Source organism: Eutrigla gurnardus (genome assembly GCF_963514095.1).
Source record: "Eutrigla gurnardus genome assembly, chromosome: 8".
Taxonomy (NCBI): Eukaryota; Metazoa; Chordata; class Actinopteri; order Perciformes; family Triglidae; genus Eutrigla; species Eutrigla gurnardus.
This window is the reverse complement of record NC_139922.1, coordinates 15,889,710-15,912,142: the sequence shown is the minus strand read 5'-3', so window position 1 is coordinate 15,912,142 and position 22,433 is coordinate 15,889,710. Positions and strand designations below refer to the sequence as shown.

Below are 22,433 nucleotides of genomic sequence, written 5' to 3'. Positions count from 1 at the left end.
TGAATGTGTGCAGTCATCCAGAGATTTTTTCTTTGGCTATTTTAATTCAAGGCAAAACAAAATCACTAAGTAGCTGATTGGGAAAAGTATGTCTGCTGCCACATCCCAGCAGAAAGCTCAGGACCCCTTAGGTGCAGAGATGGGAATGCAACTCGACAGGCACAAGGACCCAGCACCCTTTGGCTGGGCTGCTCAGCCTTCAGGTTGCGTATATTAGTCCAAACAGGAGTACATTCTTGTCAGAAAGGAAGTTAACATGGAGCAACACGGGTCGAAAGCTTGTGCACTGATTTTTGCACTCTGTGCATTCATCGTAGTTTTTGCTGCAGAAGCTGAAGGCAATGTAATATGTAAGTTTATTTTTAATGTATCATCTGCAAATGTGTTGTTTACGTCTGTATGTTACTAAGTGTATGTTATTTGTCAGTCTTCATTAATGTGATTCCTGTCTGATCCGTCCCCTCTGATCTCTCTCCGCCTCTTTCTTTCTCAGTGAATGTTCCAAAAGCAGGACAATGCCCACGTCGCCTTGATTGTTTTTCTCTAGTGGGCAGATTTTAAATCTTTGGTTGAAGCTTCTCAGTGACTGAACTGATGTCCTCTCTTCCTTCCAGCCAAGCCAGGAGTGTGTCCTACCAAGAACTGGGGTGTAGGACTGTGTGCTGAGTTCTGCTCCAACGACAGTGACTGCCCCAACAATGAGAAGTGCTGCAGCAACGGATGTGGACACCAGTGCATTGCACCCTACATAGGTTAGAAAAAGCAATACTCCTCTGGTAGTGTTTTTGTGTGAATGTGTTGACACTGTGTATGTTTTTTTCTGTCCTGTCAGTGAAGGCAACGTAATATGTAGGTTTGTTTTTAATGTATCATCTGCAAATGTGTTGTTTACGTCTGTATGTCCATCCATCCATCCATTTTCTACCGCTTATCCTGTATTCAGGGTCGCGGGGCGTCTGTATGTTACTAAGTGTATTTTATTTGTCAGTCTTCATTAATGTGGTTCCTGTCCTCCTTTCCTTCCAGCCAAGCCAGGAGTCTGTCCTAAGAACCGGGGTCTAGGAGCGTGTGCTGAGTTCTGCTCCAACGACAGTGACTGCCCCAACAATGAGAAATGCTGCAGCAACGGATGTGGACACCAGTGCACTGCACCCTATACAGGTTAGAAAAAGCAATACTCCTCTGGTAGTGTTTTTGTGTGAATGTGTTGACACTGTGTATGTTTTTTTTGTCCCGTCAGTGAAGGCAACGTAATATGTAGGTTTGTTTTTAATGTAACATCTGCAAATGTGTTGTTTACGTCTGTATGTTACTAAGTGTATTTTATTTGTCAGTCTTCATTAATGTGGTTCCTGTCCTCCTTTCCTTCCAGCCAAGCCAGGAGTGTGTCCTAAGAAGAACCGGGGTGTAGGACTGTGTGCTGAGTTCTGCTCCAACGACAGTGACTGCCCCAACAATGAGAAGTGCTGCAGCAATGGATGTGGACACCAGTGCATTGCACCCTACACAGGTTAGAAAAAACAATACTCCTCTGGTAGTGTTTTTGTGTGAATGTGTTGACACTGTGTATGTTTTTTTTTTTAGTCCCGTCAGTGAAGCCCGGTCGCTGCGCCCGTCCCAGGGGAATCCAGGTGTGCGCCGAGTTCTGCTTTCACGATGGTCAGTGTCCAGGAGAGCAGAAGTGCTGCAAGACGAGCTGCGGCCACGCCTGCAGCGAGCCCTACTGATTGGACAGCTCAACTCAGCCGCAAGAACAGAAATGGATCATATTCACCTTTTTCAACTCCATAACAGCACACTTTGGTCGAGTATGTGAGCACTGGTTTGCACAGAGTTAGATTATTTTGGCGGAGAATGTAAATTGCTCTCCGTTTATGTAAAGACGTTTTTTTTGTATGCTCATCCTTTAAGTACATATATACAAAAAATAAAAAGTATTCAATTCATTTGGAAAAGGAAAAGCTATAGAACAAATTGCAGGAGGAAAATAGTGGTGGGTGTCATTCATAGTGTTGAAGTCCTACAATATGTTTGTATTTTAACTCGATTAGTTTAAAACTTACAGTAACTTTGATGCCAATGATCAGGATTTCCATATGAATGTTGCTATTGTATCTTTTAGTTTAATTGGATAAAAAACCTCTGTAGGATACTTATGTATCAGTTGCTTGTAGAGTTTGAAGGTATGGAGCGATTTGCATTTTTTGAATATCAACCAATAAACATGTTTCCAGAATCTCGACATGTCTTATGTATTAATCAGCTTGCTGGATATTGGCCTCGAGACAAGGGTTGGGCTGAAAATAACAACTGATGAAATATGCCAAGAATGGAAAGTTCTTACTGCCAGAAAGCAAGAGTATTTAAAGAGGCGTCTATTGCACCACAACCTCACGTCTCAAAATGCAGCTCAAATTGATTTGTGTATAAAACAGTCAAACTGATTGAAGGATGTGTTGCTGAGAACCGGGACAAGCCACTCATCACTGAAGATATGCATCATTTAAAATCAGACCGTGTTCTCTGGCTGTGTGCATCTGATCAGACATAACATGGTTTAGCAGCTGACAAGATATTAACTTATCACTTATGTGGAATGCTGCTTTCCCCTTTTTTGTCCCATGCTGTTGCCAAACGTGCAGGGGTGAGAATCGCTGACTGGCCCAACACAGAGACGTCTGTGTTTGTTTTCTCAGAGTCTGCCAGAAGTGGGGCCAAGTTTGTTTTCACAAAATGTGGGCACTCGGTGGGAAGTAATCCAGCTCCAGCGCAGTTAGGAACGGTGTACCCTCTTTCCCAGCTAGAGTAGAGAATTAAATAATGGAAAAATGTTTCAATTTATTGAAAAGGCAATAAAGAACACAGATTTTGACAAACACACACACAGTACTGCTTCATCCATTCACATTCTGTCCACTTTATCCCAGCAAGTGGATCAGACTGGACTTCTAGGCAGACAAACGTAAAAAAAAGTTCAACAAACAAACACACGGTAGTATTTCATGGTAAGGTAACTCCTATAATGACTTCTATTCGTTAGCTGACACGGATTAATTAATTATTTAAGAACCCGACAAATTGAAGGCAATTACTGATGAAGAGATCGGCAGACAATCGCATTTAACAATCAAGCATGCATCCAACGACCCACAAGTGCAAAATAAAAGTTTGATAAGAGGGCTGTTCTCGAGTTCCAGACAAGTACCATTGCTCAGAACAAATGCAAAAAAATGTCACTCTTGCTCATATATTAAAACTACTATAAATATCAGATAAGACAAATTAATCAGGAACTTTTAAATAAAGAGGACATATCACTGGATACACCCATAGTTATACTTGATGCTGTGTTCATTTGTATTCAGACATGGTAGTTACTTGATATCATAACATGAGGTTTGAGGTCATGTGACATTCTGACTAAGTATCTCTGCCTTTAAAAGTTATGCTATTTAAACGTTCCTAGCAGGGAGGACTCAACAGATTGGGAACCCAATATGAGAACGTTCTCTATCTGAGCTCTGAGGCTGTGTAAACCTCTGTAAGGCCATCAGTTTCATATCTGCAGCAACATAATTTTAGCAGTCAGACAAAATGTCTGAGAGAAAGTGTGGCTATATTATTAGAGTGGAGATATGGCTTCAAACATCCAAAAAAAAAAGAAGAAGAAAACAATCAAACCAGTACACTCTGATGCCGTTACCATGGCAGTGTACTGCACAGCTTTGGTTCCTTGTTAAACAATAACAATAACTTTCTTGTCCTTAGCCGCCAGGAAATAATCCTGAGTACATTTATGTTCAAAGGAATTATTTGCCTTCTTCCATTTGAAAACAAAACCTTCCCAGTTGACCGTTTTAAAGACATTCATACCAGTGCTTGACTCAGTTCTTCCCTGAATATCACATGTTTACCAGTGTTTTCAACAGAAGGAAAGCTTCCTTTCTAAAAGTAGAGCCAGTTGGCGTCCCTGTTCAGCCTCAGAGTGGCGGCACGCCCCTCATCTTGCGGATGATGTTGGCTATCCGCTTGGCCAATCCCGGGCTCGGCTCTTCTATCTGGAAGCTCCGGGTCAGGAGGTTGTAGAGGGAGCCGTAGCCAACGGCCACCACGGTGCAGGTCAGGCAGATGACATTATAAGGCATGCTGAAGTCTGGAGTTGGCAGGTTGATCAGCAGAGGCTCTGTGTAGACGCGCATAAAGTAGCTGGACTCCTCTTTACAGGGAAAACTGGAGGGAAATGGGAAATTTCATCATTTGACTTTCCAGACAAATGTGTTTCTCTAGAGGAAATCAAACGACACATTGATGAGAAGCAACAACAGGCATTTTCCTCAGAAAACACACAACTCTACTTACAAGCTGCTGAAAAGCGGCTGTTCCCAAGTGCTGTTTGTATCCATGGCGACAACGCTCGGTACAAGAGAGCTGATGACCGAAGACCTAAATATCAAAGGAACAGGACAATAAATTTACATTTACATTTAGGTCATTTAGCAGACGCTTTTGTCCAAAGCGACTTACAATAAGTACATTTGTCAAAAGAAGGAAACAAGGAAACCACAACGAATCATTGCCGATAAAGTAAGAGCTAAAAGTAGAACAAGTGTTAGGTCCTCCTCTGAGTAAACTAGTAGTTCAAGAGCAACAGTGCTACGATCAGAGTGCTATAGGTAAGGGTGTTTTTTTTTTTTTTTTGGGGGGGGGGGGGGGGGGGGTCATGCTAGTCGAGGGGAAGTCTGAACAGGTGAGTCTTGAGCCTTTTTCGGAAAATGGCAATGACTCAGCTGTCCTGACATTAGTCGGGAGTTTGTTCCACCACTGAGGCGCCAGAACAGAGAAGAGTCTGGACTTTGCTGAGCGACATTTGTTTGATTTCAGCGATGGTGGTACCAGCCGGCCAGCTGAAGTAGAGGAGCGAAGTGCTCGCTTCGGGGCATGAGGTTTGACCAGTGTTTGAAGGTAGATGGGTGCCGTTCCATTGATGGCCCTGAAGGCCAGTGTCATCGTCTTAAATTGGATGCGTGCTGCAACAGGGAGCCAGTGGAGGTCACGGAGGAGGGGGGTCACATGGGAGAATTTGGGTAGATTGAAGATAAGACGTGCTGCAGCGTTCTGGATACGCTGCAATGGTTTAATCGCAGAGGCCGGGAGTCCGGCCAGGAGAGAGTTGCAGTAGTCAAGGCAGGAGAGATGACCAGTGCTTGGACCAAGAGTTGCGTTGCGTCCTTTGTGAGGAGGGTCCGAATCCTGCGGATGTTGTAGACGGCAAATCTGCAGGATCGGGCCACAGCAGTGATGTTGGGGGTGCAGGATAGTTGGTCATCGAGGATTACACCCAGGTTCCTCGCAGTTGACGACGGCAATACTGTGATGCCCTCGTCAGTGACCGACAGGTCCATGCGAGGGCAGTCTTTCCCTGGGATGAAGAGGAGTTCGGTTTTATTCAGGTTAAGCTTGAGGTGATGTGCAGTTGTCCAGACAGAGATGTCAGCCAGACAGTCCGAGATGCGAGTTGCAATGTGGGTGTCAGAGGACGGGGGAAAAGAGAGGAACAGCTGGGTGTCATCTGCGTAGCAATGGTAGGAGAATCCATGCGATGTGATAACAGAACCTAGTGATCTGGTGTATAGTGAGAACAGAAGTGGTCCTAATACTGAGCCTTGAGGGACACCCGTGTCCAGAGAACAGGGTTTGGACATAGAGCCATTCCATGTGACCTGAAAGGTGCGATTTGTCAGGTATGATGTAAACCAGGCGAGAGCAGAGTCAGTTATGCCAAGTTCAGCCAGAGTGGAGAGGAGGATTTGGTGATTGAGCAGATAGGTCGAGGAGAACGAGAACGGAGGAGTGGGACGAGGCTCTGGCGTCTCGCAGGGACTCGGTCACTATGAGGAGGGCCGTCTCAGTGGAGTGAGCAGTCCTGAATCCTGATTGATTAGGGTCTAGGAGGTTGTTCAGCGAGAGATAGGATGACAGTTGGTTGTAGGCGGCACGTTCCAAGGTTTTAGAGAGGAATGAAAGAAGAGATACAGGTCTGTAGCTTTGGATGTCAGTAGCGTCTAGGGTGGGTTGGGGGAGATGTCTTCTGGGAGGGAATAGGCGTAAATGAGGAGCTGATGTCGTTTACTTTCTTGGTAAAGTAAGTAGCAAAGTCATCGGCAGTAAGGAAGGAAGGGGGCGGAGGGGAAGGAGGGGTGAGGAGGGAGGAGAACACGGAGAAGAGTTTCCTGGGGTTGGAGGCAGAAGAGTTGTCATCTTTGCCAGGTAGAAGGCAGATTTAGCTGCCGAAACAGTTGAGGTGAAGTCAGAGAGGAGGCGGTGGTAGATAAATAATCTACAACTTGTGAAGGAAGCGACATCCATGCTGCTGCTTCTTTCAGAAACCTCTGGAAAATAAGTCCACATGCCGCATACCCGACATAGAAGCCGTGGTTGGGATCAGGGGTGTATTCAGTCCACTTGAGCAGTGCCCTCTCAAACTGTACAGTGACCTCGGTGACGGAGTTGGGAGGAAGCTGGACCAGCATCTCCAGCAGGTGGGGCCTGATGCGGTCTTTAGACGGCTGGTAGTGGATGTAGCCAGAAGAAAAACAGGGTGTCAGGGTGTGCCAGGGTGTGCCGGTGCCACCCACAGAGGCAGCTGGCACACCCCCAAAAATTGCCGTTAGACGATGCATTGCGACACCGTCACCTGGCAAGTGGCAACCTGCCAAGTTTGCTGACGCGCATGTGGCCTCTACAGTGGGCAGGTGTGCACCCATCAGGAGTGATTCTGATTTGCAGTCGTTGTGGATTATGATCCTTGACAGACAGCTGTTTGAACTGAACAACCGTTTTCAGAGTGACTCTTATAGAATAATGAAGGCTGCTGCCTCCCTGCTGCCTGCATCAGGCGCGTTTTGCCAGCTGGACACATTGCGTGGGCCGAGCAGGCATTATGGACTTGGTTTGGAGGCCTCTGAATTGACTGTGTTTGCGCAACTCATGAAACGGAAAGTGAACTGGCCATCAGTTCCCGTCCATTATTGAAGTGTTGGACTCATGTGACAAAGATGTTTTTCCCAACATGAACTGTTTACTGCGTATTCTGATAACACTGCCTGTTACAAGTTGCTCTGTGGAGCGCCTGTTTTCAGTTGTAAACCGGATTAAATCCACCAGCAGAGCTACAATGCTCACAGAGAGACTGAATAGCATCTCGCTGCTCATGTTTGAAAAAGAGCTCGCGGAGAAACTGGACTCTGATGAAATAATAAATGCGTTCAAGGCCAAGCCACGCCGTCTTGCCCTTTAAATTGAGAGCTGCGCAGTGCGCACAGGTAAGCAGCAATATCGTTGTGTCCTTTACTCCTGATAAGCACAATAGTAGTAATGATGCATGTATACAATGCGTTCCATTAAAATAATAATTGTTGACCGGTTCATATATTTCTAGAACATATTGTAACTCTATATTGGCATTTCTACATCAAAATGTCACATTAACACAACAATTAACATTTATATTTGCTTATTAGATGTATTCATGTTCATGTGTATTTTTGGACATTTTACATTTTGGAAGAAAAAAAAAGTTTGGGATCAATACATTTTGGGGACCCCCTGCTGTAGCCCCTAGGGGGGTCCCAGACCCCCTGTTGAAGTTGTGTCAGATATGATATGAATAACAGCAGATATTTGATCTTAAAAGCTCACAGCTAAGATCCCATTGGCTACCAAGCTTGACATAAACAATGCAGTTGAACATGTAAATTGCATGTCCTCTTCACTCCTGAGGGTTAAATTACTCCTCACTGCTCACTGCACCCTCTATATAATAACCCTGTGGATTCTCCCTGTTTCATGGTTTGGGGGATACCTGTCAATCAAATCAAAGCCAGACAGAATACATTTACATAGTTACACTACATTGCAACATCTGAGAGATACCGAAAAATAGATCAGAAATCTCACAAAAAAATGATCAGAGTTTGACAAACAATATGAGCTTTTCTCAGATTTGGGCTCACATTTAAAGATACTGATGCTACTGCCGTGATTACTCAGTTATAATCAGTTTTCATTATTAGACCTCAGTAATAATGCAGCCTCCAGATTGGTGGAAGATTAAAAAAAACAGGCTCAAGCTGATGGGATCTTCAAGTGGAGACACCCACCCAGAGGTTAGAAATGATACTGCACCATGATGAACACTGGTCTTTCTATAGAGACACATGGGTAGAGGAATAAAATGATGATGTGGTCGACATATTCAACTAAATGATCACTTAAGCTACAAAATAGGCGCATTAATTAACATACACCCATCACACCAGATGATGTCCACTCCAAAGCAACATTATATTCATTTATAGACGGCTGAAGCCTGTGCTTCCAGCTGATTATCAAGGACACAACACTTAAACAAGAATGGCCAGCAATCACGGCGGGTGCAACATGATTGATTCAATTAAATAGCATGATACTTCTTATAGATTCAACAGCAGGAATTAAAACCACCAAGGCAACAATACAGATCTGTAGAAAATGTCATATATACACTCAACAAAAATATAAACGCAACACTTTTGTTTTTGCTCCCATTTTTCATGAGATGGACTTAAAGATCTAAAATTCATTCCAGATACACAATATTACCATTTCTCTCAAACATTGTTCACAAATCAGTCTAAATGTGTGATAGTGAGCACTTCTGCTTTGCTGAGATAATCCATCCCACCTCACAGGTGTGCCACATCAAGATGCTGATCTGACATCATGATTAGTGCACAGGTGTACCTTATACTGCCCACAATAAAAGGCCACTCTGCAATGTGCAGTTTTGTCTCACAGCAAAATGCCACAGATGCCACAAGCATTGAGGGAGCGTGCAATTGGCATGCTGACAGCAGGAATGTCAACCAGATCTGTTGCTCGTGCATTGAATGTTCATTTCTCCACCATAAGCCGTCTCCAAAGGCATTTCAGAGAATATGGCAGTACATCCAACCGGCCTCACAACCGCAGACCACGTGTAACCACACCAGCCCAGGACCTCCACATCCAGCAGGTTCACCTCCAAGATCGTCTGCGACCAGCCACTCAGACAGCTGCTGAAACAATTGGTTTGCATAACCAAACAATTTCTGCACAAACTGTCAGAAACCATCTCAGGGAAGCTCAACCGCATGCTCGTCGTCCTCATCGGGGTCTTGACCTGACTCCAGCTCGTCGTCGTAACAGACTTGAGTGGGCAAATGCTCACATTCGGTGGCGTCTGGCACGTTGGAGAGGTGTTCTCTTCACGGATGAATCTCGGTTTACATTGTTCAGGGCAGATGGCAGACAGCGTGTGTGGCGTCGTGTGGGTGAGTGCTTTGCTGATGTCAATGTTGTGGATCGAGTGGCCCATGGTGGTGGTGGGGTTATGGTATGGGCAGGCATCTGTTATGGACGAAGAACACAGGTGCATTTTATTGATGGCATTTTGAATGCACAGAGATACCGTGATGAGATCCTGAGGCCCATTGTTGTGCCATACATCCATGAACATCACCTCATGTTTCAGCAAGATAATGCACGGCCCCATGTTGCAAGGATCTGTACACAATTCTTGGAAGCTGAAAATGTCCCAGTTCTTGCATGGCCAGCATACTCACCGGACATGTCACCCATTGAGCATGTTTGGGATGTGCTTGACCGGCGTATACGACAGCGTGTACCAGTTCCCACTAATATCCAGCAACTTCGCACAGCCATTGAAGAGGAGTGGACCAACATTCCACAGGCCACAATTGACAATCTGATAAACTCTATGCGAAGAAGATGTGTTGCACTGCATGAGGCAAATGGTGGTCACACCAGATACTGACTGGTTCTGAGTCCCCAGACCCCCAATAAAGCAAAAAAATGCACATTTCAGGGTGGCCTTTTATTGTGGACAGTCTAAGGTACACCTGTGCACTAATCATGATGTCAGATCAGCATCTTGATGTGGCACACCTGTGAGGTGGGATGAATTATCTCAGCAAAGCAGAAGTGCTCACTATCAGACATTTAGACAGATTTGTGAACAATGTTTGAGAGAAATGGTAATATTGTGTATCTGGAATGAATTTTAGATCTTTAAGTCCATCTCATGAAAAATGGGAGCAAAAACAAAAGTGTTGCGTTTATATTTTTGTTGAGTGTATGAATGCCATTATGAAGCCATTAAAACAACTTGCCTCAGCTGTATTGTGTTGAGTCTCAATCAGCTCCAGATTCAACTCCTTGCTCAGTAACCAGTCCACTCAGCCTCTCTGTCCCAGTACAACCAGTCCACTCGCCCTCCCTGTCCCAGTACAACCAGCCTCCCTGTCCCAGTACAACCAGTCCACTCGGCCTCCCTGTCCCAGTACAACCAGTCCACTCAGCCTTCCTGTCCCAGTACAACCAGTACAAACTGCGGTACTCAGAGTTTTCAAACAGCGTGACGGCCTCACATACCTGACCGGAAGTAACAGTTCCGGTCACCTGGAGGAAACTTCATGTGTCGCCGTTTCCGATTCCCGCTGGATTTCGTTCTCAGCGTAAATGCTGGATATGGCCTGAGCCTGACGTCGGTCCACCTGTCGTATTATCTGTTCTGTAACTCCACGTCGGTGTGTTGACGTAGCGTAAAATGCACGGACCAAAAGAAACTGAGTTTACTGAGGGGTTTTAAAAATGGCGGTTCTTCCTGTGACTCGCGAGTGACCTTACTCGACCAATCAGAGACGCAAGCCCCGCCCCCGAAGGATCCCGTACAATACTATATACGGCCTATCCTGCGACCAGGGCCTTTTACAAAATATGGATAAATAAATCACTACACTACGGGAAATGGATTGACATAGGCATTGATGCTGATGGGCAGTTACTAACATATTATTAATTATATTCAGGATTGAGGTTTCCAGTTATACTAGTTATGAAGTTAAAGACATTGTGTACTTTGAAAAGACATATTCGCAAGTTTTAGAAAATTTGAATATTCTTGCACTTTCTGTGAACCAGAAGAAGTAACAATCTGTGATGTGTTTTATCAATATATGCTTAACATTACATTTAATGTTCAACTTTGTATAGATTCATGGGAAAATTCTGCATTGAATAAGAAGAGATGGGCAAACTCCAAACCAAAACAAAAACAACTGCGTCACAAGATAAGAAACATTAACAATAAGGGAAGGCAATGTTTTACTTACATCAATGTAATATCATGCTGACATATTGTGCTTTCAGATGGGATACCGTGACATCATCAGGATCAGAGGACTGAATCAGATACACTGTCCAGTCTCTCAGTCAGATTTATCTGAAATCTAATATATGCAAAGCTGCAAGCTGTATCGCTAAGAGAAGAAAATGTAATTGTGCAGACTATCTCATTAAAGCACCACTATCACGGCCCACAGACGCACTGTTGTTTTTCATGCTGTTGAGAACAGATGTCACATTTTATCTACAAGAGACACAAACTACGCAGTTACAGATAAAACAGACACAAGGACAAATACAGGGAGTGTGTTCTGGAGTCATAAAGAAGAAAAAGAAACATGACAGAAAGAATAAGAATAAATGGGTCAAAACATCCAACCATCCATCCATTATCTACCGCTTATCCTGTATTCAGGGTCACGGGGGGGCTGGAGCCGATCCCAGCTGTCATTGGGCGAAGGCAGGGTACACCCTGGACAGGATGCCAGTCTATCACAGGGCCAACATGTAGAGACAGACAACCATTCACACTCATATTCACGGGCAATTTAGAGTCATCAAAGAACCTATCCCCATCCTGCATGTCTTTGGACTGTGGGAGGAAGCCGGAGAACCCGGAGAGAACCCACGCTTACACGGGGAGAACATGCAAACTCCACACAGAAGGAACCCAGGCCGACCCGGGAATCGAACCCAGGATGGGTCAAAACATGTGGATGAAAAATAATTAAAAGGTAATGAGGAGGATGAAAAGGGTGCAACTCTTTAGTTTAGATTTTGGAGAACAGCTTCTTTTTTTAATGAAAATTTAATCATCTCCATCTCTCTCTTCAAAATGGCCATTATATTTTGAGCTAATTTGACAAGAGTTACAGATTGATTGCACATTAGCCTTAATGATGAGTCGGCCAATCAATCCATCCATCCATTCATCCATCCATCCATCCATCCATCCATCCATCCATCCATCCGTTGGCTGGATCTGATCCCAGCTATCATTGGGCGAAGGCAGGGTTCACCCTGGACAGGTAACCAGTCCATCACAGGGCCAACATGTAGAGACAAACAACCATTCACACCTACGGGACATTTAGAGTCATCAATGAACCTATCCCCATCCTGCATGTCTTTGGACTGTGGGAGGAAGCCAGAGAACCCGGAGAGAACCCACGCTTACACGGGGAGAACATGCAAACTCCACACAGAAGGAACCCGAACCTGACCCGGGAATCAAACCCTCTTGCTGTGAGGCGACAGTGCTACCCACTACACCACCGTGCAGCCCAGACTGCCTATCTCTTCCCTAAAAACCTGTGCTGACAAGTGTAACACAAATAAAGAAACAATGTGGGTTTGCTCATCCTCACAGAGGACAGTAAAAAAGAACATTTTAAAGAGACTGACAGTGTTTTTGTTGCAAGTGACAGGGAGAACATGACATCTTACATGCAACTCCTGATTATGCCAATAGATGGCGACACAGGATCAGATGGAGAATGCTCCATGCCATTTCAGATACAGATACATTGGGAAACTATCTTTTATTGTTAATTCAAGTGAAATAATGTTGCTTGAAAATGATTGCATGTAATAAGCAAGAAATAAGGCAACGCGTTATAGCGTTCTTCAAAGACTATTAACAGCAGAAACATGATCAACAGCAATAGCTGATTATTAATTCCTAACGTCATCATAATCTACCACAATTTTCTCAAGAATACAATAACTGCAATTGTGTTGTACATGAAATATCTCCAGAAACAATGAGTTAAAATAAGACTATAGTCAAACTTTGGGTATGAATGTGTGCAGTCATCCAGAGATTTTTTCTTTAGCTATTTTAATTCAAGGCAAAACAAAATCACTAAGTAGCTGATTGGGAAAAGTATGTCTGCTGCCACATCCCAGCAGAAAGCTCAGGACCCCTTAGGTGCAGAGATGGGAATGCAACTCGACAGGCACAAGGACCCAGCACCCTTTGGCTGGGCTGCTCAGCCTTCAGGTTGCGTATATTAGTCCAAACAGGAGTACATTCTTGTCAGAAAGGAAGTTAACATGGAGCAACACGGGTCAAAAGCTTGTGCACTGATTTTTGCACTCATTGCATTCATCGTAGTTTTTGCTGCAGAAGCTGAAGGCGATGTGATATGTACGTTTATTTTTAATGTATCATCTGCAAATGTGTTGTTTTCTTCTGTATGTTACTAAGTGTATGTTATTTGTCAGTCTTCATTAATGTGGTTCCTGTCTGATCCGTCCCCTCTGATCTCTCTCCGCCTCTTTCTTTCTCAGTGAATGTTCCAAAAGCAGGACAATGCCCACGTCGCCTTGATGTCGTCCCATCAAAAAAGGGGTGTTTGTATGATCAAGAATGTCCTGATGACCACAAATGCTGTGTCTTTGACTTTGGAGCTGCCTGTGTCGCCCCTGCTTCCAGTATGAGCCACAATGTTTTCACTTTGTTTTTCTCTAGTGGGCAGATTTTAAATCTTTGGTTGAAGCTTCTCAGTGACTGATGTCCTCTCTTCCTTCCAGCCAAGCCAGGAGTGTGTCCTAAGAACCCGGGTGTAGGACTGTGTGCTGAGTTCTGCTCCAACGACAGTGACTGCCCCAACAATGAGAAGTGCTGCAGCAACGGATGTGGACACCAGTGCATTGCACCCTACACAGGTTAGAAAAAGCAATACTCCTCTGGTAGTGTTTTTGTGTGAAAGTGTTGACACTGTGTATGTTTTTTTCTGTCCCGTCAGTGAAGGCAACGTAATATGGTTTGTTTTTAATGTATCATCTGCAAATGTGTTGTTTACTTCTGTATGTTACTAAGTGTATTTTATTTATCAGTCTTCATTAATGTGGTTTCTGTCTGATCCGTCCCCTCTGATCTCATCTTCTGCATCTCTGCCTCTTTCTTTCTCAGTGAATGATCCAAAACCAGGACAATGCCCACGTCGCCTTGATGTCGTCCCATCAAAAAAGGGGTGTTCGTGTGATAAAGACTGTCCTTATGACCACAAATGCTGTGTCTTTGACTGTGGAGCCGCCTGTGTCCCCCCTGCTTCCAGTATGAGCCACAATGTTTTCACTTTGTTTTTTTCTAGTGGGCAGATTTTAAATCTTTGGTTGAAGCTTCTCAGTGACTGAACTGATGTCCTCCTTTCCTTCCAGCCAAGCCAGGAGTGTGTCCTACCAAGAACTGGGGTGTAGGACTGTGTGTTGAGTTCTGCTCCAACGACAGTGACTGCCCCAACAATGAGAAGTGCTGCAGCAACGGATGTGGACACCAGTGCATTGCACCCTACACAGGTTAGAAAAAGCAATACTCCTCTGGTAGTGTTTTTGTGTGAATGTGTTGACACTGTGTATGTTTTTTTTTGTTCCGTCAGTGAAGCCCGGTCGCTGCGCCCGTCCCAAGGGAATCCAGGTGTGCGCCGAGTTCTGCTTTCACGATGGTCAGTGTCCAGGAGAGCAGAAGTGCTGCAAGACGAGCTGCGGCCACGCCTGCAGCGAGCCCTGCTGATTGGACAGCTCAACTCAGCCGCAGCTATTCACCTTTAAAAGATATTCACCTTTTTCAACTCCATAATAGCAAACTTTGGTCGAGTATGTGAGCACTGGTTTGCACAAAGTTATATTATTTTGGCAGAGAATGTAAATTGCTCTCCGTTTATGTAAAGACGTTTTTTTTGTATGCTCATCCTTTAAGTACATATATACAAAAAATAAATAGTATTCAATTCATTTGGAAAAGCAAAAGCTATAGAACAAACTGCAGGAGGAAAATAGTGGTGGGTGTCATTCATAGTGTTGAAGTCCTACAATATGTTTGTATTTTAACTCGATTAGTTTAAAACTTACAGTAATTTTGATGCCAATGATCAGGATTTCCATATGAATGTTGCTATTGTATCTTTTAGTTTAATTGGATAAAAAACCTCTGTAGGATACTTATGTATCAGTTGCTTGTTGAGTTTGAAGGTATGGAGCGATTTGCATTTCTTTGAATTTCAACCAATAAACATGTTTCCAGAATCTCGACTTGTCTTATGTATTAATCAGCTTGCTGGATATTGGCCTCGAGACGAGGGTTGGGCTGAAAATAACAACTGATGAAATATGCCAAGAATGGAAAGTTCTTACTGCCAGAAAGCAAGAGTATTTAATTAAATAATGGAAAGATGTTTCAATTTATTGAAAAGGCAATAAAGAACACAGATTTTGACAAACACACACACAGTACTGCTTCATCCATTCACATTCTGTCCACTTTATCCCAGTAAGTGGATCAGACTGGACTTCTAGGCAGACAAACGTAAAAAAAAGTTCAACAAACACACGGTAGTATTTCATGGTAAGGTAACTCCTATAATGACTTCTATTCGTTAGCTGACACGGATTAATTAATTATTTAAGAACCCGACAAATTGAAGGCAATTACTGATGAAGAGATCGGCAGACAATCGCATTTAACAATCGAGCATGCATCCAACGACCCACAAGTGCAAAATAAAAGTTTGATAAGAGGGCTGTTCTCGAGTTCCAGACAAGTACCATTGCTCAGACCAAATTTAAAAAAAAATGTGACTCTTGCTCATATATTAAAACTACTATAAATATTCTCAGATAAGACAAATTAATCAGGAACTTTTAAATAAAGAGGACATATCACTGGATACACCCATAGTTATACTTGATGCTGTGTTCATTTCTATTCAGACATGGTAGTTACTTGATATAACATAAGTGAGGTTTGAGGTCATGTGACATTCTGACTAAGTATCTCCGCCTTTAAAAGTTATGCTATTTAAACGAGAACGTTCTCTATCTGAGCTCTGAGGCTGTGTAAACCTCTGTAAGGCCATCAGTTTCATATCTGCAGCAACATAATTTTAGCAGTCAGACAAAATGTCTGAGAGAAAGTGTGGCTATATTATTAGAGTGGAGATATGGCTTCAAACATCCAAAAAAAAGAGAGAAGAAAACAATCAAACCAGTACACTCTGATGCCGTTACCATGGCAGTGTACTGCACAGCTTTGGTTCCTTGTTAAACAATAACAATAACTTACTTTCCCAAATGTCCACATTGTCTTGTCCTTAGCCGCCAGGAAATAATCCTGAGTACATTTATGTTCAAAGGAATTATTTGCCTTCTTCCATTTGAAAACATAACCTTCCCAGTTGACCGTTTTAAAGACATTCATACCAGTGCTTGACTCAGTTCTTCCCTGAATATCACATGTTTACCAGTGGTTTCAACAGAAGGAAAGCTTCCTTTCTAAAAGTAGAGCCAGTTGGCGTCCCTGTCCAGCCTCAGAGTGGCGGCACGCCCCTCATCTTGCGGATGATGTTGGCTATCCGCTTGGCCAATCCCGGGCTCGGCTCTTCTATCTGGAAGCTCCGGGTCAGGAGGTTGTAGAGGGAGCCGTAGCCAACGGCCACCACGGTGCAGGTCAGGCAGATGACATTATAAGGCATGCTGAAGTCTGGAGTTGGCAGGTTGATCAGCAGAGGCTCTGTGTAGACGCGCATAAAGTAGCTGGACTCCTCTTTACAGGGAAAACTGGAGGGAAATGGGAAATTTCATCATTTGACTTTCCAGACAAATGTGTTTCTCTATAGGAAATCAAACGACACATTGAGAAGCAACAACAGGCATTTTCCTCAGAAAACACACAACTCTACTTACAAGCTGCTGAAAAGTGGCTGTTCCCGAGTGCTGTTTGTATCCATGGCGACAACGCTTGGTACAAGAGAGCTGATGACCGAAGACCTAAATATCAAAGGAACAGGACAATAAATAATCTACAACTTGTGAAGGAAGCGACATCCATGCTGCTGCTTCTTTCAGAAACCTCTGGAAAATAACTCCACATGCCGCATACCCGACATAGAAGCCGTGGTTGGGATCAGGGGTGTATTCAGTCCACTTGAGCAGTGCCCTCTCAAACTGTACAGTGACCTCGGTGACAGAGTTGGGAGGAAGCTGGACCAGCATCTCCAGCAGGTGGGGCCTGATGCGGTCTTTAGACGGCTGGTAGTGGATGTAGCCTGGCAGAGGAAGAAAAACACAAGTTACTGTTGATGCACTATTATTCTAATGTTTATCTATAGCCATTTGGTGTATACTCCATCAATATTAATATTATTTCATAGAATCTATATATCATTGTTGACTTTAATAATGTTTGAGCTAGAAACAAGCACAAAGAAAGGTTGGTAGAAATACAGATTTCTTGGCAGAAAATATGACTCATGTTCTCCCCCTTCTGGTGAAAACAAACAATTACATGAAAAAATGATTCCTCTAGGGAAGAGGTCTTCAACGTTTTTCAAGCCAAGGACCCCTTGGCTGATAGTCACACAGTGGAGGGGCACTTACTAAACCGGCCAATAATAATATAGGAGTGCAGCCTATATTGCCATGTATAAAGGTACTAGTAATGATGCATGTATACAACGCTATCCATTCAAATAATAATTGTTGACCGATTCATATATTTCTAGAACATATTGTTATTCTATATTGGCATTTCTACATCAAAATGTCACATTAACACAACAATTAACATTTATATTTGCTTATTAGATGTATTCATGTTCATGTGTATTTTTGGACATTTTACATTTTGGAAGAAAAAACAAAGTTTGGGATCAATACATTTTGGGGACCCCCTGCTGTAGCCCCTAGGGGGGTCCCGGACCCCCTGTTGAAGTTCTCTGCTCTAGGGAATCTAACATGTCTAACATACATTTACATAATCATAAATACATTTATCAATCAGTAGAAATATATTTTTTACAAAACAAAAATGCAACGCTTTCACTTCAACAGCAACTCCACTTTGCCCAGTTTTTGCCAGACAAAAATCAGCCAACAAAGGCTGAGGGGGAAGTGAGAGTTATTCTGTGCCTGTAATTCTGCTGTACATGTATAGTAAAGGTAGTATCATAATGTAATTGGATGGTTAAATAAACTACATTTACACAGTACAATTGGTCTCATTTCATGTATACTGTTTCTGTAATCTCAAAATGTAACCAGTTGTTGGTGGCTTTTACTCATTTATCAATCAGTAGACAAACTGTTCTAGCATTTGGCACTAATTGTTCATGTCAAGTTCATGTCAGACCCAGATTGCAATTTAATGTGCACACGCATCCCTCTTGGCTTTCTAAAGTGACTCACTGGGCTTGTTGTCCTTCCCTTTGCTGGTCACAGTGAGGGTGTGGATGTAGAGACGAAGGTACCAAGGCACCGACTCCAGCAGCAGCACAGGAAAAGACCTGTAGGGGTGGTTGTTGTACATCAACGTGTGAATCTCCCCCGTCTGCAGCCCGTAACCAGCCACGTACCGCTCGGCGTGGAGCAGGGGACGCAGCATGTCTCCTGCAGGCACGGATCAAGGAGACAAGGAGATTGAATGAAACAAGTTTCGCCCTAATGTTTGACTAATTAACAGAGGAACAAATAGGAACAGTGTCACTTCGGTGTCACTTCAATACACAACAATGTCAGAGAAAAGTAGTGTTTTATAATTTGCTTGTGAAAATGATCAGTCAAGTCACTTTAGCTGCTTTTAGGACTTTCTGTCAGCTGACACATTTTTGTTAACTCCATTATAGTCCTGCTTGTTGCACTGGATACTTGAGACTAGCCTCTTACACAGAACTCTGTCATACTCTGCTCTGTCACTCACCCTCACTGGATTTCCAGCGGATCAGCAGGTTGAGGGAGCGCACAGTGCCAAAGGTGATCTGTTGGGTCAGATCGTAGACGGAGAAGGTTCGTCTGTCCCCCAGCACCATTGCCTGGCTCAGCAAGGGAGTGGCCGGGCTCACGTCAAACTGCTCCCCCTGCAAAATGACATTGCATTTCTCCTGTGTTGAATATCTCCATGCTGTTAAAAGAGTAAACCTTCTACGTGTTGCTACATCTGTTTCATATTATCTCTTAAAGCACTATGTGGAGTTGTCTCAGGAGTTATGTTCAGTGTAACTCTCTAACAAATGTGCTGCATGCATTTCCTTGACTTTGTTGATGCATAGCAGCATATTTTGGCCAGTCCAAAACTGCACATAAACAGCTCTGTAGAGGTCAAAAACCTTTCAATATCTCTAACTTCTTTTATATTTAACTAATCATTAAGTGATGATGATATGATAATGATAGCATATTGATTGGGAGTCAAACCTGAGGGTTGTCTGTGACGTCGATGTAGATTTTACTGGAGGAGGCCATTGGACAAGCTTCGGTCAGGGTCCGAGAGAACATCTTAAAAAAAGACCACTCTGAAGGAACAAACAGCTTCAGTTAACTAAGGACAGGGAGGTGTCATCAAGGTGTTTTTTTCCTACCAACACAACACAACAAACATAAGCAAATCTAAACTTAAATGTGGGATGAATGTGCTTTTGCTTGCCTCGTTTCCCCTGCCCGGGGGTGTGCAGGTCAAAGACCACGTTCAGCGTCTGTCTCAGCTCCCAGGATGTGGTTTTGCACTGCAAGTCCTGACACACAGGTCTGATATGCACTGCCTGGGAATGAAAACTGCTGTGGAAGAGTTTCTCCGACTTCAACAGGACAGCGAGACCAGCCTGCAAGAACAGCGTGGCCACACAGCGTAACAGAAGAAGAAACTGAGTTAATTTACAGTTTGAAAATAATCTGAATTTCTGTCTTGAGGTGTTTCAGACATAAGATCCTGGATGTCAGCATCTGCATCATACAGCATGCACACATGGCATTTGAGTTCAAGACAAAAGAAAGAAAAGAAATGCGTATAGACACCCACCTTGGATCCACATGGCAAGAGTTTCTTCCAGGGCGTCAGGTTCTCAGTGCAAACAATCTCTCGTGGGAGGGTGGCGTAACGAAGGAAGCGGTGGTCCGTCACTTCAAGATCAACACAAAAAAACTAAATCAGTCCATGAGTAATGCAGCCTGGACAGCATCTGTAGCACCTGCATCAGTGTTGGGTGTTCTCAGTAACACATTATTGTAATATTTTCCCCAGCAAAGAGTAGTGTAAGGGATTACAATTCCATAGCACAGTAATTACAGTTATTAATCCAGAACGTGATTGTTTTTGTTGCAGCAGGTAAGCTTATGTTACCATGATGTGAACACTCGCAGGTCAGTATGCAGCTTTGCACCGCGTCGAGTTTAACCTCTGTGTCAGGTGAATATCACCTCGGGCACATGTGTGACTCTCCCATGAGGGGGAGGAAGAGATTAGTTTTATATTTTGCACACATGTGTGTCCTGCTGCCTTCAGATGCTGCAGGGATTTCATGGATTGAAGGAGAAGCTTTTGCAGACTGATTTACTGACTTTCCTGCTTTAACCACATTCAAGGTTTGTTCAGGGGGCGAGGGGGTATGTGAAAGTACTATAGTGATATAGCAAGGAAGACAGACCTATTACATTTGATATAAAAACAATAAGTAAACGGTTAGTATTACCTTTTAAAAGGTGAATTAGGTAAGAATTATGACATATTATACTTCCTGAGTAACTTGCCACACACTGCTGCAAGAGTATCGCAGCATTAGCTTTTGTTCAGGCTCATCACTAGAAAGCTTTACAAAATGCAAAAGGGAGATTGAAGAAGCCTCTCTGTACCGTTGCCTATACCCAGCGGTTTGAAGGACGCACTGGGCTGAACCGTGTTGGTGGAGTCAATGAAGTTGAGTGACGCGCAGAAGATCCCAGACAAAACATTTGTCAGCTCCTTCCATGTGCCATCGACACTGAAAAAGGACACAACCTTACTTAAAATTACTTAAAAACCACGTGCATTTCCCTTGTGATGCTCTGCAGCCACCAGAGCGTCGTACTCACTCTGTCACAGAGTCCTGGAACCAGACCCAGAGTTCAGCCCCTGGAGGGGACGGTAGAAAGGGCTGCCCCCACTGCATGGTCCTCCAGTAGCCCTGCGTGAAGGAAATGTGCAGCTCTCGCACTGAGAACTTGGAGATGACCTGGCCCAGAGACTTGGGAAACAGCCGGTAGTGGGACACTACAGAGCATAAAACAACATGACAGAGTTTAAGATTACAGTGAGCAGGGTGAACAGTACTTCTTTCTCATCGATTTTATTCTTGACGAATGTGGGACTGATTTAAACAGGAACAAATATTTCCTGTTGCAAAGAACGAGGTATCATTTTGCTTTAAGAAGTTAATCGTTTCACTGTTGTCATGAAACTAGCAGATATGGTGCACCAAAGAACCAATACAAACCTGGAAACTGGATGTAAAACACATCAGAACAGTTTCACAAAAGCCATAGCGCCCTCTAACATAATCTGCATGACTTTAATGGACGGTATGCATGTTTCCAGATACATCCTGTTACCATAATACATCTATTTCTGAATGGTATGTTTCACTGCTAGCAGTTAGCTTACCTTTATTTCCCGTCATGAAGTCGGTGTCCCACAGGGTGCGGAACTGGAAGCTGGCATAAATATCTCCCGAGTGCAGCGGTCTCACGACCAATTCCTCCTGGAAGTCGTCTTTCGGCTGCGGCACCGAAGAGGGCACGGCGGTTTCGGCGACAGAAGTGGGCTGTTGGTCGGTTGCAGCATCGTCCGGAGTCGCTTCCCACCGCCTCTCCTCCACCGCCGGCTGCTCGGCCGTCTCTCCCCCTGTCCCTGCGGCTGTTTGTGTATGAGCGACCACGATGGCGTCGTGGTCACCAGCTAGAGTCGTTTCTTGACTGTCTGCGACCATAAAAACCGACAAACTACAAATAATGAGCAGCAGAGCAAGACGGCTGCACCTGTGAGCTGCCATCTTTCTCCAGCGATGGCGGTTCACTTCCGCATTGGCTCGTCATACGTGGAACCAGCCAATGGGCTGCTTCCATATGTATGCCAGTGGCTCTGACATGAACCTTCTTTGTTTTAGGCAAAAATATTGACATTTTTATGACATTTTACGAGCAAACACTTATAAAAACGCATCCCCTGCTTTATTTGACGCAGTTATTCTAAATAATGCTGCATCATAGTTCAAGATAATAATAAATAAAAACAGATATGTGCATTCTTCTTATGCTTTGTGGAGACGTGGAGGAAAATGTCAAACAATAGTATGTATCAGCAAATAACATCCGTTGACTGGTGCCAGGTGTCTATTGTGCATTTGAATTAACCAACCACGGGCAATATTATAAAAAGAATATATTAATCTCGATTAATGATCGAT

General features: G+C 43.7%; 2 protein-coding genes and 1 pseudogene across 3 annotated transcripts; 1 reads left to right on the top strand and 2 right to left on the bottom strand.

The window, feature by feature from the left end:
- The first annotated feature begins 208 nt into the window (after nucleotides 1-208).
- LOC311017884 (uncharacterized protein) lies at nucleotides 209-14,907 on the top strand. The gene is made up of 9 exons (XM_084016527.1): nucleotides 209-350; nucleotides 615-752; nucleotides 1,027-1,161; nucleotides 1,373-1,510; nucleotides 13,516-13,659; nucleotides 13,759-13,893; nucleotides 14,141-14,284; nucleotides 14,389-14,526; nucleotides 14,607-14,907. The coding sequence occupies exons 1-9, from the start codon at nucleotides 257-259 to the stop codon at nucleotides 14,738-14,740; spliced, it is 1,200 nt and encodes a 399-aa protein (XP_083872653.1). The 5' UTR covers nucleotides 209-256; the 3' UTR covers nucleotides 14,741-14,907.
- On the bottom strand, nucleotides 3,763-6,680 carry LOC311017756 (GPI transamidase component PIG-T pseudogene; annotated as a pseudogene). Its single transcript, XR_014599283.1, has 3 exons — nucleotides 6,418-6,680; nucleotides 4,360-4,443; nucleotides 3,763-4,230 (listed from the first exon to the last, which is right to left on the bottom strand). The product of XR_014599283.1 is annotated as a GPI transamidase component PIG-T pseudogene (transcript).
- Nucleotides 14,908-15,429: 522 nt separating the features above from the next.
- On the bottom strand, nucleotides 15,430-22,026 carry pigt (phosphatidylinositol glycan anchor biosynthesis, class T). Its single transcript, XM_084016526.1, has 11 exons — nucleotides 21,632-22,026; nucleotides 21,064-21,241; nucleotides 20,845-20,972; nucleotides 20,015-20,115; nucleotides 19,643-19,817; nucleotides 19,414-19,511; nucleotides 18,920-19,076; nucleotides 18,409-18,609; nucleotides 17,105-17,270; nucleotides 16,909-16,992; nucleotides 15,430-16,782 (listed from the first exon to the last, which is right to left on the bottom strand). Exons 1-11 carry the CDS (start codon nucleotides 22,017-22,019, stop codon nucleotides 16,533-16,535), a joined length of 1,926 nt encoding a protein of 641 aa, XP_083872652.1. The 5' UTR covers nucleotides 22,020-22,026; the 3' UTR covers nucleotides 15,430-16,532.
- Nucleotides 22,027-22,433: the final 407 nt, after the last annotated feature.

What these genes read in the sequence shown, in the direction of transcription:
- pigt (XM_084016526.1), bottom strand. Translation starts at nt 22,019, where the DNA reads ATGGCAGCTCACAGGTGCAGCCGTCTTGCTCTGCTGCTCATTATTTGT. An exon ending in TTCCAGGACTCTGTGACAGA is followed by an intron (nt 20,973 to 21,063) that starts GTGAGTACGACG and finishes GTCCTTTTTCAG; the next exon opens with TGTCGATGGCACATGGAAGG. An exon ending in ACGTCACAGACAACCCTCAG is followed by an intron (nt 19,077 to 19,413) that starts GTTTGACTCCCA and finishes GTCATTTTGCAG; the next exon opens with GGGGAGCAGTTTGACGTGAG.
- LOC311017884 (XM_084016527.1), top strand. Translation starts at nt 257, where the DNA reads ATGGAGCAACACGGGTCGAAAGCTTGTGCACTGATTTTTGCACTCTGT. An exon ending in AGCTGAAGGCAATGTAATAT is followed by an intron (nt 351 to 614) that starts GTAAGTTTATTT and finishes TCTTCCTTCCAG; the next exon opens with CCAAGCCAGGAGTGTGTCCT. An exon ending in CTGTGTCCCCCCTGCTTCCA is followed by an intron (nt 14,285 to 14,388) that starts GTATGAGCCACA and finishes CTTTCCTTCCAG; the next exon opens with CCAAGCCAGGAGTGTGTCCT.